The sequence below is a fragment of the Tenrec ecaudatus genome, chromosome X, assembly GCF_050624435.1.
Source record: "Tenrec ecaudatus isolate mTenEca1 chromosome X, mTenEca1.hap1, whole genome shotgun sequence".
Classification (NCBI taxonomy): Eukaryota; Metazoa; Chordata; class Mammalia; order Afrosoricida; family Tenrecidae; genus Tenrec; species Tenrec ecaudatus.
In genome coordinates, this window is record NC_134548.1 from 53,508,416 (window position 1) to 53,526,153 (window position 17,738).

Sequence of the window (17,738 nt, forward strand, 5' to 3'; positions counted from 1 at the left end):
CTCTAGTTCTTTAATGCTTCCTTCTCCCACTATCATAACCCACTTCTACCTTACAAATCTGGCTAGACCAGAGCATGTACATTGGTATAGATAAGAGCCCTCAACACAAGGGATCCGGGACAGATAAATCCCTCAGGATCAGTAATGGGAGTAGCGATACCAAGAGGTTAGGGGGGGGGGGAACTGATCACAACGATCAACATATAACTACCCCCAAGGGGGACAAACAACAGAAGCATGGGTGAAGGGAGACAGCGAACAGTGTGAGATGTGAAAATTAAAATTTATAATTTATCAAGGATTCATGAGGGTGGGAGAGGGAAGGAAAGAGAGGAGCTGATACCAAGGGCTCAAGTAGAAAGAAAATACTTTGAAAATGATGATAACATATGCACAAATGTGACTGATACAATTAATACATGGATTGTTATAAGAGCTGTAAGAGCCCCCAATAAAATGATTTGAAAACAAAAAAGGAAATGCAATGGACAGTATAGATGAAATAGTAATAATATATACAGGATTCATGGGTGGGGGAGGAGGGGGAAGAAGAATTTATACCAAAGGCTCAAGTAGAAAATGTTTTGGAAATGATGATGGCAACATATATACAAATATGCTTGATACAATTGATGTATGAAATGTTGTAAGAGCCCCCAATAAAATGATTATTTTAAAAAAAGAACCTTGAAATAAACTTGAAAAACCACTCCAAAAAAGGCAAGGGAGAATAAGTAGGTTTCTTTTGTGAGTTATGAGTTAGTGGTGATGGTTTTACAGCTCTGTTAATATCATAAAAGCCATTAAATTGTACGCTTGAAACTGATCGATTTTTAAAATCATTTTATTGGGGGCTTGTACAACTCTTATCACAATCCGTACATAAATCCATTGTATGTCAAACACATTTGTACATTTGTTGCCATCATTCTCAAAACATTTGTTTTCTATTTGAGCCCTTGGTATCAGCTCCTCATTTTTCCCCTCACTTCCTGCTCTCCCCTCCTTCATGAACCCTTGATAATTTATAAATTATTATTATTTCTTCATGTCTTACACTGTCCGACGTCTCATCTCCCATCACCCACTTTTCTGTTGTTCATCCCCCAGGGAGTGGGTTATCTGTAGATCCTTGTAATTGGTTCCCACCCTCCCTCTACCCTCTGTTATCGCCACTCTTACCAGGATCATCTGTCCTAGATTCCCTGTGTTTCCAGTTCCTATCTGTACCTGTGTACATCCTCTGGTCTAGCCAGATTTGTAAGGTAGAATTGGGATCATGATAGTGGTGGGGAGAAAGTATTTAGGAACTAGGGAAAAGTTGTATGTCTCATTGTTGCTACCCTGCATCCTGACTGACTCGTGTGAAACTGATCGATTTTATGGTCTGTAAATTAATATCTTTGTAAAGCTGTTGAAAAAATAGGCTTGATAACACCTTCCCTATTACTGTAAGTGATTACAGTGGAGATAAATGAGATGTGTACAGAGGCTTTTTGTTTAATAAATTGCCAGACATGTTAGTTGTTTTAAGTAAGTAAGTAATTGATTGGTACCAAAATGTGATTCATTTCATTTTCAGCACCTATACATAAAGACCTACAACTATAAATATCACTAACCTCCAAACTTACTACCATCAAGTCAATGCTGACTCATAGCGATGTGGGCTTCCAAGACTATACCTGTTTACAGGAATAGAAAGCCCAGCCTTTCTCTCAAAGAACTGTTGGTGGTTTCGACCTGCCGACCATGCAGCCTAACCTCCCCATGCTCTCCATACATTTCGGGTGACCGATTGTGTGGTCAACCCCCACCTCGCCCTCCTTGTATAGCATCTATTCTGTCTGAGATTAGAAGTATTGCCTTGTGAATCAGACACCAAGTTCATACGAACCCAGCGTCTGGAGGCATATGCGCTTTACCTCCTCAAACCAGTAGCACATTCATTGCTAGATGGGGCAGTCCTCCTCCCAACCACCCCAGGGCAGACAGGATCTCTTTCCTCTGAGCCTGCAAGAATTCATTCCAGGACTAGAAACCCTAACCCCAGGCACCTCCTTGGCTAGCAGAGGATGTTGACCCATACCTTGTGCCCTGCCCACCCCCAGTTTTCTCCTTTCTGTGTCCTAGCTCCCTGTGTCCTCCTATTCTTTCCTTTCCCTTATTTTTCTTTTTCTCTGATTTCTATGTTTTCTTTTTTTCTCTTCACGGTTTTCTTTTTTCCTTCCTTAGTTTTACTTTACTACTCTCTTTTCTTTCCCCCTACCCTAATTTTGTGGGGGGTGGGGAATCCTGGTAGTGTAATGGTTACCATTTGGGCTGTTAACCACAAGGTCAGCTGTTTGAAACCAGTAGCTGCAGGAGAAAAATGAAGCTTTCTACTCTTGTAATGATATACAGTCTCAGAAACCCACAGGAGCAGTTCTATCCTGTCCTATGGTGTCATGAGTCAGAATTGATGACAATGAATTTTGTTTGGTTTTGTTTATTATGTTTTTTTCTTCTTTCACTTTTATCTTTTTTAACTTTTTAGTTATTTTTCTCATTAGTATTTGCTTGTTTTTCTTTATTTATATATTATTTTCCCTTTTTTAATGTTTTTTTTTCTTGACCCACACTGCCAAAGACATCAACTGTACCCACGTTGTCCAACCACAGCCACACCTCCAGCAGTCCCATCATGGTGTTTAGGCCATCGCCTACTTGTGTACCACCTGATCAACAATAGACAACCACCAACACACGATCGACCTGCTCTCAACTACGCTACATAAACATGTACACAAGCACACACACACACACACACACACACTCCCATCCTCTCCCACATAGGTGACGAACTTCTAATCATACATCAACATACAATCACTAATTAAATACAAACACACAATGTCTTGGAAACAGCAGACAATTTCAGTCCACATGAATACAGAATAACTCAGACGAGTGATCAAAATACGGAACCAGAAAACCTCGAGAAAAGAATTCGCATTGGAAACCCCTGATAAAGAATTCCCAAGAGTGATATTTAGGTACTATCAACAGATTGAGAGGGAGTGGATGAGAAAGATGCTTACAAAATCAAGGAAAACAGAGATAAAACATTAGAAGAATTCAGGAAAACACTAAAAGCGCCGACTAATTAAATACATTTAAAATTTGAATTCATACAAATGTAGAAAATAGAAATCCAATAGATTAATTCTAAGACTTCAAAAACAGATAATGTGCTAATAGGACAAAGGAGTAGAATGGAAAGTAGATGGAATTCAATGCTTTCAACACTGATCTGCTAGAGCCTAAATTCCCAAACTTGGATCCTCATTGGAAGCACCTAGGGATCTGGTCAAAATAGCATACTGTGAAAAATTATTCAGCCATAAAGAGAAATAAAGTCCATCGTGTTAGATGTGCATGGACCTTGAAAACAGTATGCTGAATTGAGTTAAAAGAGGACGAATACTGTGTGATCTCGTTTATGTGAAATGCCTAGAACAGGCAAATGTATAGGAACAAAAGTTTATCTGTGATCTGACATGGGTAGTTATGACTTAAGGGGTACAGGGATTATGTTTAATGTGATGAAAAACTTTAAATAAATAAATACTGGTGATGGTTGCATAGCACAGAAAATGTGGTTATCTGTTCCCCCTTTCTTCCTCCCTGGGGATGGACAGTGGAGAAGTGGGTGAAGGGAGACTTCGAATGGTGTACTATATGACAAAATAATAATCTATAAATTATCAAGGGTTCAGAGAGGAGCGGAGAGGGAGGGGGGAAATGAGCTGATACCAAGGGCTCAAGTAGAAAGCAAATGTTTTGAGAATGATGAGGGAAACAAATGTACACAAGTGCTTGACACAGTGGATGTATGTGTGGATTATGATAAGAGTTGTACAAGCCCCCAACAAAATGATTTAATTATTTTAAAAGGGGTAAATATCTATTCTATTTGGAGGGGAAAGTTTAAATAAATTTGCCTCTAGTTTCCGTGTGAAAAAAAAGAAAAGAAAATGTGGTTAATATCACTGAATGATATACTTACTGGTCAAAATGGGAAAGGTTTCGGTGGTAAATTATTTACCATAATTTTTTAAGTTAGATAATCTTAGAGAATGTTACAAGTACCTTCCACCCATGGAATTCCAGATCTTATGAAACTGTTTTAATGGAATCTGCCCTGTTAAAGGTTTGATGGCTGCCAGTAGTCTCTCAGGTACTGAATTTCTCAATCTATAAGAACACTTATCAGAGTTCCGTTCTTTTATTTTGTATTGATTTACAGTGATATTCTCTCTGTTCAATTATTAAAAACCCAACACGTAAGTAATTGAACAATCTGCCCTGCAGGCACAAATTTCCAAAATAATTGAGACTTGGCTTTAAACATGGAAATTTCTGGTTCCATCAAAAACCTCCTCCATTGCTTCCCCCACTGCTCTGCATAAATTTAAATGCACCCCCATTCTATGCAGGAGGAACACTATAATATCATAACCATAGAAAATGGTCATTAAAGCTATCTGTGAATCACAGACGCAGAGCAGTCTTGAGCCTGGTTCTTCCTGCTCTGTCTTCCTATGACTCTTCAGTACATGGTACATATTGTTACTTTAATAAGTATGTTAAATCTCAGTGCATGGTACACAGTGTTACTTTAATAAGTGTGATAAATCTATGAATAAAAGGCAGAATACGATCAACGTAATTTCAGATTGTAGCCATACTGTAGAACAGAACTGCTTATAATAGCTGGAGTGTTTATATCTGTGCTGTCACCCTTTAGAACCTGCCTGTTCACTTTTGGTGATGTAAAGATGGATAACAGCTTCTGTCTTTAAAAACTATGACCGGGGCTTGGACAGTTATGATCCAGAGGTATACAGCGTGAAGGGACCGTTATAGAGGCATGGATAAAGTGATATGGGTACAACAGTGAAAGAACCACTAGACTAGGGTCAAAGAGAAAGCTCTCTGGGAAAACCTTAATGCCTGAGCTGAAACCTTAAAAGGGAATTTTTTTTTAACCTCATTCTTGCTGTTTTCTGTGAGAGCAGGTTTCCTGGGTTACTTTTCTAAAGCAGCTGTCATGGTTAATGTAAGACCGATGTTCCCATTGTCTTCTTTGCATTTAAACCCTGGAATGTAGGCCTCTCTCCATCCTTTCCCTATTCTGCCATGACACATCTTTTCTTTCCGCAGTGCTCAGTTAAAAGCTGCATCACTGCCTTCCATGTCACTTGTGCCTTTGAGCAAAACCTAGAGATGAGGACCATCCTCGATGAAGGAGATGAAGTGAGATTCAAGTCATACTGCGTCAAACACAGCTATACCAAGCGCGCTGCACTGGGAGAGCCTGACTATGCCGTATTCAAAGCTGCAGAGAGTCAAGAGTCAACTGAGAAGGTCAACTTGCGAGCACTGAAGCTTCAGGAACTGGAGGAGGATTTCTATACCCTAGTCCATGCGGAAGATGTGGCTGAACAGCTGGGGATACCTGTAGTGCCTATGGACTTCATCTACAACTACTGGATACTGAAGCGGAAAAGTAACTTCAACAAGCCGTTGTTTCCTCCTGTTGAAGAAGAGAGCCTGCAAAAGCCAAAAGAAGAAAACCTTCAAACCCGCATGAGAATGTTCATGCATCTACGCCAGGACTTGGAAAGGGTAAGAGGACCACTCACAACTAGCGTGTAGATCTAGGTTTGTGTAGAAATGGAAGCCCCACTTCCGATTAAGTTATAGAAGTCATCTAAAGGTAAGTCAAAGCGGTATTGCTACTAGGGTTCCAGTTCCCATCAGAAGAACAAGACTTGTTTATATAGGCCCCTAGATCAGTGATGGCGGCAGACAAGTTCTGTCAGTAAGACACTTGCTTTAGGCTCATTAGAGTGCCTTCCCCCAAAAAGTCTACTCTGAATAGCGGCTTCCCATGGGATCTCCTGGGCCGGTTAAATTTAAAGCAGAAAGGTCAGTTTAAAGGGTTCTAACAACTGTTCTGTGAAATTCCAAAGGGTTATCTTGACATTTTCTGGAAGGACCCAATGTGATAACAGGGACTTCCTAGGAAGAAGGTTTTATTGAAAATCGCATTGGTGAAAAGGGGCTCGAGGAAGCTATGCTAAGGGATTTTTCCCATCATATCAGTGCACCTGTTCATTCTTTGAGGGTAGCGAGGGTTGTGGTTTGATGATTTCATTGAGAAACCTTATTCTTTGGTTTCCAATTTAAAACTCTATTCTTACCCTTTTCTACTTCTTTTTGCTCCCCAAACTCAAAGAAAACTGAATAGGAAGGATACGAAAACTGCAGTTATGACAAGGTGTAAATTGAAGAGCGCAGAATTCTGTGGAGGAAAGGCTAGAGAGATGGAGTCAACGCCTTGAAGTGTATAGACCTAGGTGGAGAATGCTGTAAGAAGCAATAGCTAAAAAAAAAAATTTTTTTTTAAAGCAATAGCTTTACGGTGTTAATGTTTTTGTTAAATAAAAGCTTCAAAGAATGGACGTTGTAAAGAATGGTTTTGCAGCAGTAAATTTTAGCTTACACTGGTTTTGAGGACTTCTGTGTCTTTGTAAATCTTCTGAGTTCACTGTTGTGCCAGATATTAAGCTGTTTAGATTTCGGCAGGCACATTCAAAGGACTGGTAAGTCCTCACTTACATATGCTATGAGCTGTGAACCTAAATTCTCATTTGATTTACTTTTTATTCGATGTTTGACCTAAATTGGTTTAGCTCTATTTTACTTACATACTTGTAAGACCGCATTTTGAATAAAGAACAATTTTATTGGGGATCTTCAAAAGGCCTAAGCTTATTCTCTCACTTTTAGGGTAGCATGGAGGCTGAGGCAAGGAAGGCTCTCTTTTAAATAAGAATGCAAAGGTAACCCATTAAAACAAATAAAAAACCTGGTGTAAGATAGGTAAATGATAGCCAGTTAATACATTTTATCTTTCATTAACACATGCGGTTCTGATAACGAGAAACATTTTACTGATGATCTTATTCCGAGAGACGATTGTTTATTCTCACATTGTGACACAGACCAGGTGTAAAAATCGTTCTGGTCTGAATAATTTATACAGTAGTAGTTTTAAGACTTTACAACATAGGTTTTAAAAAGCTAAAAGAGGTATTAGAGCGTTCGTATCTAGAATATGATTGCTTTCTAACAAGGAATTTAAAATAACTTACTTTGTACTGAACGTGGAAACTTTAGAAACAGCTTAGGTTAGTGTGTCATTTTACATTAAAATATAGAAGACCTGGGAGGGTGGGAATTTACTGAGGAAAGAACTATTCGCACTGTGCACATTTTGTCAGGAGGCTGTCCTATTAGACACTCTTAAGTGCTTTAACAACCCCCTCCACTTAAGATAATCAAGAGTGTCTAGACATTGACGGATCGATCTCTCCTGGTTGAGAGCCGCGTTTTAACTCAAGGTTTATGAGGAGGATACAAAACATTCATATTTATCAGGGATCTACCAAATAGATGTTCAACAGTTAATGAAGTATATCGCTTATGTACGATATCAACCCACTTAGAATATCAACTCACTTAATCCTAGCTTGGCTATGAAAAAGTCTCTATTACTATCCCTGTTTATACATAAATGTAATAGGGCACAGAAAAGTTAAGTAATGTGTCCAGCTGGGGAGACTGAGTGAAAATCTCACTCCTGTAACTGCAAATTTGGTTCAGCTGAAAGTGTGACAGGGAGTACATTGAGGAGATTACAATGTATAGGTTGAGACAAAATATATGATAAATTGTTGAATAGTAGGACTGATATCTGTTCTGTAAATCTTCACCTCATTCACAATGAAAAGCTTTTTGAAGATCTTAAAAAAAATCACCCTGGAAATTTCTGATAACTATACATAATTCTACCTCACCTCTTTTAATAGCTGTATAACACTTGATATTATGGACAGATTATTTTTACCTAGTGTATAATTTCAGTTTTTATATCTTATTCAAAAATAGCATGAGTTTAAGGTCCAGTTTATTTAGGTAAATTTGTTTATAACTATTTTAACTCTTCTGTGTAATTAACATACAGTTTTATTACACTATGGGCAAAGATTGTTATATGTCCAATATTTACTTTTGGATTGCAGATGTTTCAGAGACTTTTGACTATAATATGTATTCTCTGTTTTGAGGTACAAAGTTTTGTGTATTTATTAAAATAAAGTTAACATTAAAGAAACAAAGTGTGAGCAAAAAATCTACTTCCAGTCTTTCCACCTGCTGGTCAGGTGCTCCCTGGACAATTGTATTGGATCCAGCATTGCCATCATTTGTACTCAGGGATCCAAACCTCACCACCGAAAAATAAAAAATCCCACAAAAACATTGCCATAGAATTGATTCGAACTCCAGGCCAGCCTCGGCTTCGGAGGCTGTAAATCTTTATGGGAGCAGATGGCCCCTCTTCCTCCCTCGGAACAGCTCGTAGGCTTGAACCACCAGCTTTGGATTAGCAGCCCAATAACTTCCCCAACAGTGCCACCAGGGCTCCAAGAGATCGGAAAGGAAGGCAGAAATATTATCACTCTCCTGTCCTAGCCTGGCTATGCAAATAAATACTGAACCTTTAACACTGCAGAGAGAACAAGTTTCAAGAGATGACTTTGGAGGATTTTGCTTGTGCTGATAGTTTATGTGGAAACCAGGATCTCATAACTGATAAAGCTGCATGAATTCCTGTGGAGAGGGTTTCTTTATGTAGCTCCTGGGTCTGTATGCTTCCTCATCTCCAAGTCCCACCAGACTTCAGTTGAAATTTTTGCTGCTGTACATTTTCAATTGTTGGATTTGCTTAATGTGACAATTTTTTTATTTGCTGGGGATTGGGCTTTCAGGTCCGCAATCTGTGCTACATGATAAGCAGGAGAGAGAAGCTAAAACTGTCCCACGTCAAAATGCAAGAACAGATCTTCAATTTGCAAATTCAACTGGTTAACCAGAAACTTGCCTCAGGTAAGCTGCATGTTAAAGCTCTTCTAACAAATAGATAGACTGTTTACATCCTGTTTTCTAACTATTTAAGTTTTATATCAATTGTTTCACTTAAAGATCTTTGAAAAATTCTCATCAAATATCTCGTGAACTGTTGTTCAACCCTAATATCGCATGGCCTATTTCACCCTAGAAATCGTAGGGTGGTTGTGTTAGGGCTCTGGATCTAGGGCAGATAGTCCAAGTCCCAATAGATACTGGGAGCCATTAGTTGGAATCATAAAATTATTCTTTTCTTTACAGCTTAATCGTTCATTTAGAAATCAGTAGGAATACTTACCTGGCAGGGGAGAGACCATGATCACGAAGGTGGTTTTCCCAGGGCGAGGCTCACCCAATGCACTCCGGATGTGCTGACCCCTGCGACTTCCCCAAATGTGGGAAACTCGACTGCATCATTTGTGGTAGTGGGGGACTGCGTTCGCGCTCTCCCCTGGGGAAAAAAAAAGAAATCAGTAGTATAGCATCAAATATTATGTTCCAGGAAACATTTCCTTCTAGGGTTACTCATCTTAATATTCTGTTCAAATAGATCCTTAGCCAGAAATTTGGATTTAGAGATTCTTGTTGTTTCATTGATTCATTACTATGTGTTGATCACCTACTATGGCCAATAATTGAGCTAGAAAATAGAGCAGTCAATAATACAGAGCCTCTGCTTGCAGGGTACACTGCCCACTTGGTGAGAAAGACAGATGGGCAGAATTCTAGTGTCCTACACATGGCCAGTTTGGTTAGAAGTATGATACTCCGATTGAGTGACATTAGTAACCTCCCTGGGCTCATTTAACAGAGGTTGGTGCCAAAACCAGGACTGTAGGGGCTGATGGGTAGGGTGTACAGAACCTTGCTCATACTGGCGGTCAGCCATAGAGCAAGGGAGGCACCCCAAAATGAGGTCAGGTGGACAGCAGTACTGCTCAGCTACTAAGGCAATATGACAGGTAAGGCAGGAAAAGCCAAAGGACAGCAAGGAAATTGTCTCCTAGCCCATGTGACTTCTGATAGATAAAAGCCTGGCTCAGTATGGCTTATGTCATCAGCATATGGCAGCCCCTGGCTGGGCTCATGGGTGTGGGCACTGCAACATATGAACCCTTAGGGAATAAATGCTACCCACTGGGATACCTGAAAGCTGCTCTCTTTGTATCCCATTTTTGGTGGCTAATAAACACCAAGCCTGTCTTCAAGGAAGTGTTGTTTGGTAGTGGATTTTGGATTTCAAAGCATGCAAAATAATAAAGAAATACTCTTGTAATTATGGTTGTGGGTGACAAAACCAGGTAACTTAACATGGTTCATGTTGAAATGCCCACACCCATGAACCCAGCCAAGTACTCCTGAGCTAAGCCTATAATAAGCCAAACCCATAGCAGCTGTGGACAGGGAGGTCGTGGTTCCTTTCTGCTGGCCTTACTACTTCAAAACCTCCCCATACCTCCAGAATGGCCATTCATAATTGGGAAATATTCAAAGAAACCACCTACTACCACTCGTATTAATGCCAGTTTAAAACACTCATTTCCGTGTATTTCACTCACCCAGAGCCATTATGTTTCTGGTGGTTTATAGTTGATTCACCCTAGGAGAGATTTGAATTGTTTGTTTAAGGTACAGCCAACATGCTATGTAGTACCCACACTTGCGCACACACAGACACAGATATGTGTGAGACCCTGCTCTAAACCATTGCTAGTAGTACTCTTGAGAAATGGAAGAGGCAGATACAGGATTGCAGAAAACAATACATTGTCTTTGTAATGGTTTTACAGATTGGGAGAGCAGGAGTGAAGAGATTGGAAGTTAGAAAAGAGTGGCATTGCTGAGTTTTATAGCTATAGCCCCTCCTTCCCCCACCCCAACACATACACACATTCCAGCTTCTAGTTCAGCTCACTCTAGCATCAACCTCACGATGTACATACATACCAAATATATTTGCTTGGTAAACAATTGGGGGAAATGGGTATATGGACTCACTCTGCCATAAGGATATGCACCATTATGTAAATCAGTTGTTAAAATGATTCTTTCTTTTTGTTCTCAGGACCTTCTATAACAAGTACACCAGAAAACTCACTATTCTGCCCACCACCGAGAATCACCTTAAAGTTAAAAATGCCCAAACCATCCTTAGACAACTGCAAAAACAACTCCACAGAGTCTGAGCACACACGCCCATCTCCTGGCAGCAGCTCCCCTGCTGTCAATATGAAGAACAAGCCAACACCACAGAAGGGCCCAGAAGTGAGAATAAAGTCCTCATCAAGATACCCATTCAAGAACAAGAACACCTGTCTGCTGTCCAGCCTGAGCCACCCTCAGAGTGAAGGAAAGGATCCCAGCCCTGCTTGGAAAACTCCATCTTCAGACTGCTATCATGGACAGTCACTGGGTAAGCCTCTGGTCCTTCCGGCTGCCCTGCATGGACAGTCTTCTATTGAGAACAAGAAAAGTTCACCCAGCACCAAGCTTGCCAAATCCAATGGCCTGGAGGGCAGTTTATCTTTAGAAGTCACCCCAAAGGACAGCTCAAATGAAATGGCCTGTGGCCAGGAGCCCGTGCTTAGTTCTCACTTGCCCAGTCAGGGAAGTTATAGGAAATCCACAGTGGAGCATTTGAGCAGATCCTTTAAGGAGGCTACTGGCCGGTGGACGAGGACCCCAGAGGCCCTCCAGAGCTGTGTGAAGCCAACCAAAATTAACCCCAAGGAGCAGCTGTGGGGTAAGCAGCTCCTTCGGCGGTCGTCAGGGAAAGCTTCCTATCAGGAAAATGATGGGTATTGCCCAGATTTAGAATTGAGTGATTCAGAAGCAGAAAGTGATGGGACTAGAGAGAAAGTCAGGCTTAGGAGAGACAACTCAGACAGGGAAAATCCTCCCCGTGACTCCAGACGGGATTGTCATGGTAAAAACAAGACTCATTCATTTTCCCATAGCTCAATGCAAAGGTGATTAGAAACTTTCAAGGATAATCCAACCTTTGCCTCTGGAAGAAACTCACACAACAAAAGGATTCTAGCATATATGTTACGAGCAATTTTTCCATAATGCATCAACTTGCAGTTTCCCAAGTCTGGTTTCATAAGCACATTATAAGAATTGCAGATTATCTCATTTGTTTGTTTGTTTTTGTTTTGTGTTTTATTTGTTTGTCATTGACTTTCATTTTCATTTTGGGTCAGAGACTATTGGGAACAACTGAGCCCAGAGTATTTCCTCACTACATTCTGGGACTACTTTCCAGTTACAGTAACATTGGTGAGCATGCGCATTAAGTATCCTTGCATTATTACTGGGAATTGCAAGAGACCATGATTTTCAGACACTAAAAACTACTTATCTTTTGAAGCTACAGCCTGTGACTCCCAGAGCTCCTGTCTAAAGGATGTTTCTTATTCCACTGGAATCTGTAAACCTTCAGGGAGAGATCAGGAAAACAGCTATATCATGTACTATTCCACACACTACCCCTTTCCTTTGCATTGCAAAGGTGGGGTCTCTTTTGCGATGTGTTCACTTACTGAGTCAATATTAATGCTCATATAAATGACCAGTGCCTGTTCCTTGACTTGCATGTTGGGGGACGCACTTAATAACTATTTTGCCTAGCCAATAAGCATAAAAGTTTAACGCGTGTTTACAAAAGTAGAGACTCTACTTCGAAGGCAGATGCTCTGATCGTCTCTCGGCCTTTTCCGAAGTGAGACCATCTCTGGGCTATTTGTACCAGGCCAGAGTTTTTATATTGCCTTCAGATAAACTTGACTAGAACCAGTTTGACTGATAGTTTTGTGTACCTCTCTTCATATTTATATGATTCCCACTGAGGTATAATTATGATAATACTGTACACTGAAATGCACAGAGGTATTCCTACTGGCTTGATTACAAAGCAACGATAATCTGAGAAAACCTATCATTTTTGCTTTTATGTCAACTTTGAATCGGAGACAGTTTCCCAAACAAAAAAGCTGAAACTGCTTTTTTTTATATTAAGGAGCTGCTTACACACAGTTCCGTAACTGTCGACTTTGGTTACTTTCTGGGAGGAAGAGAATAAGTGCATTTTAGGGAAATAGAAACCGATCTGCTTCCCATTCAAAGAAGGGGGAAAGTTGCAATTTTAAAAAATGTGACACAAACTAATTCTCAGCTCTTTTCTTGTTAGCCTTAATATAAATTAATGTTCTCTTCGAGTTTAAGAAAGTGTAGAGACTTTTCAGACAAAGTGGCCTGTTTTACACTTTCCTGAGTTTGTCACTAGTGAAACAGCCCGACTTCAGTGGGGCACTTGTTTGCAAGGGTAGGGGCTCCCCGCTCAATCAACAGGGAAAACTCAGCAGTTTTCCATTCCCTGCCTTTGCTCTTGTAGCCTTGTTGTTTCCTTTTTTGCCTTTCGTTTGCCCCTTTTCTTGGGTACTTCTATATTTCTCCTCTCCTTTGGCTACATCTTCCCAATGCTCCTTTTGTGCCTGTGTGAAGATGCTATAGCCTGTGTGATTATTTTCCTGTAGTTTGTTTGCATAGAAAACGCTCTGGGTCCTCCACAATGAGGGAGAAAGCCCCCTATTTCTGCACTAGGTTTCTGTGCTTTTTCTTTGAAATCTCCTTGGCTCAATAATGATTTGCCACCTGCATGGTAATAAGCTTATAGTAGAGTTACATTGTTAGAGACCAATGCAGCAGCCTTTGCCCTGTGATGCCTTGCCATTCTGAGTAGGCATGAAAACAAACATTGAAACAGTGTTTCAGCCAAATTGCATATATAATGCCATTGGGAGAGTATTGGTCAAAATAATTCGTCAGGGAAATAGAGTTGTGATATTTTTACAGAATTTTCCTAGATAAATGAAGGAGCCTTCTGTTGTATAAATTCCAAATGTTCCAAAATGTATTTGCTACATTTTGCTGTTGTTTGAAGTATTACCTCTTAACCTTCTTTATTTTCCATTTTCCCTTATATAGTCCAGTTTTCAAGGATAAACTCAAGTCTTTTATTGAATGTCACCTTTTTACCAATACTTTTTCATTAAATTATGAAAACTGTTCACTACTGTCAGTTGTGGTACTTTTTCATTGACATTTGGGTTTTGTAAACTTAATGTGTGTTCATTCTATATTTGAAAATCATATTCACTAAACAAAACAAGTAGTACATGATTGGGGGAAGGCGGAAGAATAGGAGGAGGAATTGAATGTAATGGCACATAGCAGTCGCCAAAGAGCACTCTGGGGCCTTGGATTCTGCCCAGAAGTCACAACTTTCATCAGGATAATAAGAAAATGATCTCAGAACCATCATAAAAACTACCAGAAAAAAATCCATAAGGTTCAGAAGGTATCACAAATAATCGTAATATTCATTTGGTTTGGAGTCATGTGCATATATGATTGTTGTGCCGGATAATGGGAGATGTTTAAGGGCATGATCAACATCTTCATTATACTGAAGAACTATTTTCCAAGGTCAGTGGGTAAATCAGTAGAGAAGATAAAAGATGAAGTGTTTTTTCTCAGACTCAGATTCTCTCTCTCTCTCTCTCTCTCTCTCTCTCTCTCTCTCTCTCTCTCTCTCTCTCTCTCTCTCTCTCTCTCTCTCTCTCTCTATTTGTTAATGGATGACTGTTTGGTTCTGGTAAATTATTAAACAAAATGTTGGAGAAATGACACTACAAACATAGCCTGGAGTAGCCGACGAAAGCAGATTTAGATCTGTATTTGCACTGGACGGTGAACCTTTGTCTTGATGTCGAAGGCACTTGGACATTCCGAGAGCAAGCCGGCGGAATCACCACGCTGGGGCTTCTCTCCCATATCACGCCAGCCTCAGGATGTGTGCTGGCCCTTAAGGAGGAGGGAAAATCGATATTTTCACAGCCACAATTCTGTTTCCAAGTTTTATGGAAAACAGCTGTTGCACACTGATTGTAAAGGAAGGCCCAGCCCGAGTCCGTCACTCCCGTAACACCATTTGACGCTATTCAATGAGGCTTCTATGAATTGAGTTGATTTTATTTCATAGATTGAACCAAATTGCATGACCTGAAGAGGTGAAGGCAGGCACCTTCAGGGAAGTTGTCCTTGAAATGAGTCTGGGGGTGCGTGAGAGGTTCAAGCCCCAAACGGTTCTGTCTAGTCACCGATACTCCCTGAATACACTGATCATCTTCATAAAATTAAGTGCGTATATCGTTTCTCATCTTATTAAGATGAATTTGACTGTGTCGTAGTCAGTTTTCTTACCCACTCCTCCCAACCTCTTCCCCACTGCCCAACGTCCTTGATTTCATTCATTATAATTCAATGCCAGGCTGTAAACGGGCTGAAAAGCTGGAAGCGGGGTAAGCTGTGCTCATTACAGGAAGATAACTGTATTTAGGGCCTGTTTGCAGAACAACCTCCAAACTATTACAAAGGTATGAAGTCGTGTCCTTAAACTACACAGTGACATGGGTCGAATTATCTTAGTCATGTCTCACATGATGAAAGACCTCATTCAAAAAATTGTTGCTAACTTGAAAAGTATAATCTTGCTGACTGGGTCATCTCAACCTCAAAATCCGAAAGACACTTCAAGATTTGTTAATTGCTGAGTGCATTCAGTTAACTTCAAGTCAGAGCAGTACCGTGTCACAGAGTAGATCTGGCCCCATGGGGTTTGAAATGTTGACTGAAATCACAGAGGCAAATTGCCAGGTGCTCTTCCCCCCCCCCCCGAGTCCCTAGGTAGGTTTGAACTGCCAACCTTCTGGTTACAGCTAAGTTCTTTATTATTGTGCCATAAGTTCCCCTTTACTAAGGATGAAAATATTAAATACTTATTCCTGCCTTAAGATTCTGGCAATGAGATTTTTCTCTTTTCACCCTACAGTGCAGTGAGCTACTTCACGTGGTTCTTCTAACCATAGTCTTTATAATGCGCCCCCCACCCCACCCCCAAAAAACTGGATGGGGCTATGCTTGTGCCCAACCCAGGGAAGGGTAAATAGGTGCATGGTACCCTCATGCAGGTGAAGTGCATGGCACTCTAACATAGGGATTGGTCAATTTTTGCCGTCACACTAGGCTTAAAAGGGAGCCATGGGGAGGGAATTCATAATCCAGAAGACAATGAGAGATGACAGTGAACAGTAACAATAGTGATGGTGTGAAACACCAGGTGCCTGGCACAAGGTTTCATCGGGCCTTGCCAGCCCATGGAATAAAAGAACATTTGTCCTAGAAGGCCCCCAACAAAAGGTGTGAATTTGGAACTGATCAATTAAGTGCATCCTGAGTTACTACCAAGTTGATCCCAATCCCAAATTGCTTCGTTTCTTCCGTAATAAAGCCACAATTAATAATATGGCTCGTGCGTTCTGTGAAGTGTTGCAATGAATTAACCCAATGATAGGAGGGAGGGTACTGAGGGGAGGGGGAGAAATTGAGTTTAGAAAGATTGGAGTGGTACAGCGATTTGGAAAAGTTGGACGTTTGAGACATCTTTAACCTCTGCCTCATAGGAATCAGTTTTGTGCTTATTCTTCTTAATTTATACCCTAACTTTTCTTCTGCTTTCCAAGATAGGATCTCTGGTCAATTCTACCACACAGATCTGCAAATGGAGAAGGCTAGCAGTCTTTATGTCATACTTGACCACAGAGATGACAGTTAAGTGATCCGTGAACAAGCTCAAACCGTTGTCCACATCTTCAGGGTAGTATCTTCATCCCCTTGTCTTCAGAGAGGGACTCGGAATCACACAAAGGCCAGGCTCCAAGTCCGTTTCAAGACATCTCAAGTCTCAGCAATAGGAAGATCAAAACACTTGGTAGGTCAGGTCAAGGAACTTGTTTGGAGACATGCAAGCCTTCAAATAATGAGGCAGCAATAGTCATCAAAACCCCTCTGTGTCAAGCTCTTTGCTAAAAACATTTTAATCATTTTATTGGGGACTCTTTCAACTCTTATCACAATCCATACATACATCCACGTGTCACGTACATTTTTACATTTGTTGCCCTCATCATTCTCAAAACATTTTCTTTCTACTTGAGCCCTTGGTATCAGTTCCTCATTTTTCCACTCCCTCCCTGCCCCCCTCCCTCATGAACCCTTGATAATTTATAAATTATTTGTCATGTCTTTTTTCTTTTTGTGATCTTTTTTTTTTTTCATTTGTTTACCTTCAAGTCTTTAAGACCTTAGACCAGGCATCCTCAAACTACGGCCTGCAGGCCACATGCAGCCCGCCGAGGACATTTATCTGGCCCGCCAAGTGTTTTTGTCCCATTTGTTTTTTCACATCAAATTAAGATATGTGCAGTATGCATAAGAATTTGTTCATAGTTTTTTTTAAAAAACTCTAGTCCGACCCTCCAACGGGTCTGAGGGACAGTGAACTGGTCCCCTGTTTAAAACGTTTGAGGACCCCTGCCCTAGATGAATAGCTCTTTTTTTAAACATTTTATACGGTAGATTTCCTTTTATAGGTCCCTTCTTGTTCTTAAAAATTAGCTCAATGACAGTGAGTTGGTTTGCGTCTGGTTCTTAAGAAGCCCTAGTGCACATCGGACAGTGTAAGACATGACAAAATAATAATTTTTAAATTATCAAGGGTTCATGAGGGAGAAGGGGTGGGGAGGGAGGGGTAAAAATGAGCTGATACCAAAGGCTCAAGTAGAAAGCAAATGTTTTGAGAATGATGATGGCAACAAATG

At 40.4% G+C, this 17,738-nt stretch overlaps 1 protein-coding gene and 1 non-coding gene across 3 annotated transcripts in view; both read left to right on the plus strand.

The window, feature by feature from the left end:
• JADE3 (jade family PHD finger 3) overlaps window positions 1–14,041 on the plus strand; it is a 124,144-nt gene extending 110,103 nt beyond the window's left edge. For both annotated transcript variants that reach the window (XM_075539010.1, XM_075539011.1), the window contains exons 9-11: window positions 5,206–5,670; window positions 8,880–8,997; window positions 11,084–14,041. In XM_075539010.1, the coding sequence (XP_075395125.1) occupies window positions 5,206–5,670; window positions 8,880–8,997; window positions 11,084–11,991 (1,491 nt within the window). In that variant the 3' untranslated portion in view covers window positions 11,992–14,041. The remainder of the gene's footprint in view (window positions 1–5,205; window positions 5,671–8,879; window positions 8,998–11,083) is intronic.
• Window positions 9,309–9,472, plus strand: LOC142435308 (U1 spliceosomal RNA). Its single transcript, XR_012781386.1, has one exon. It is a non-coding gene; the product is annotated as a U1 spliceosomal RNA (small nuclear RNA).
• Window positions 14,042–17,738: the final 3,697 nt, after the last annotated feature.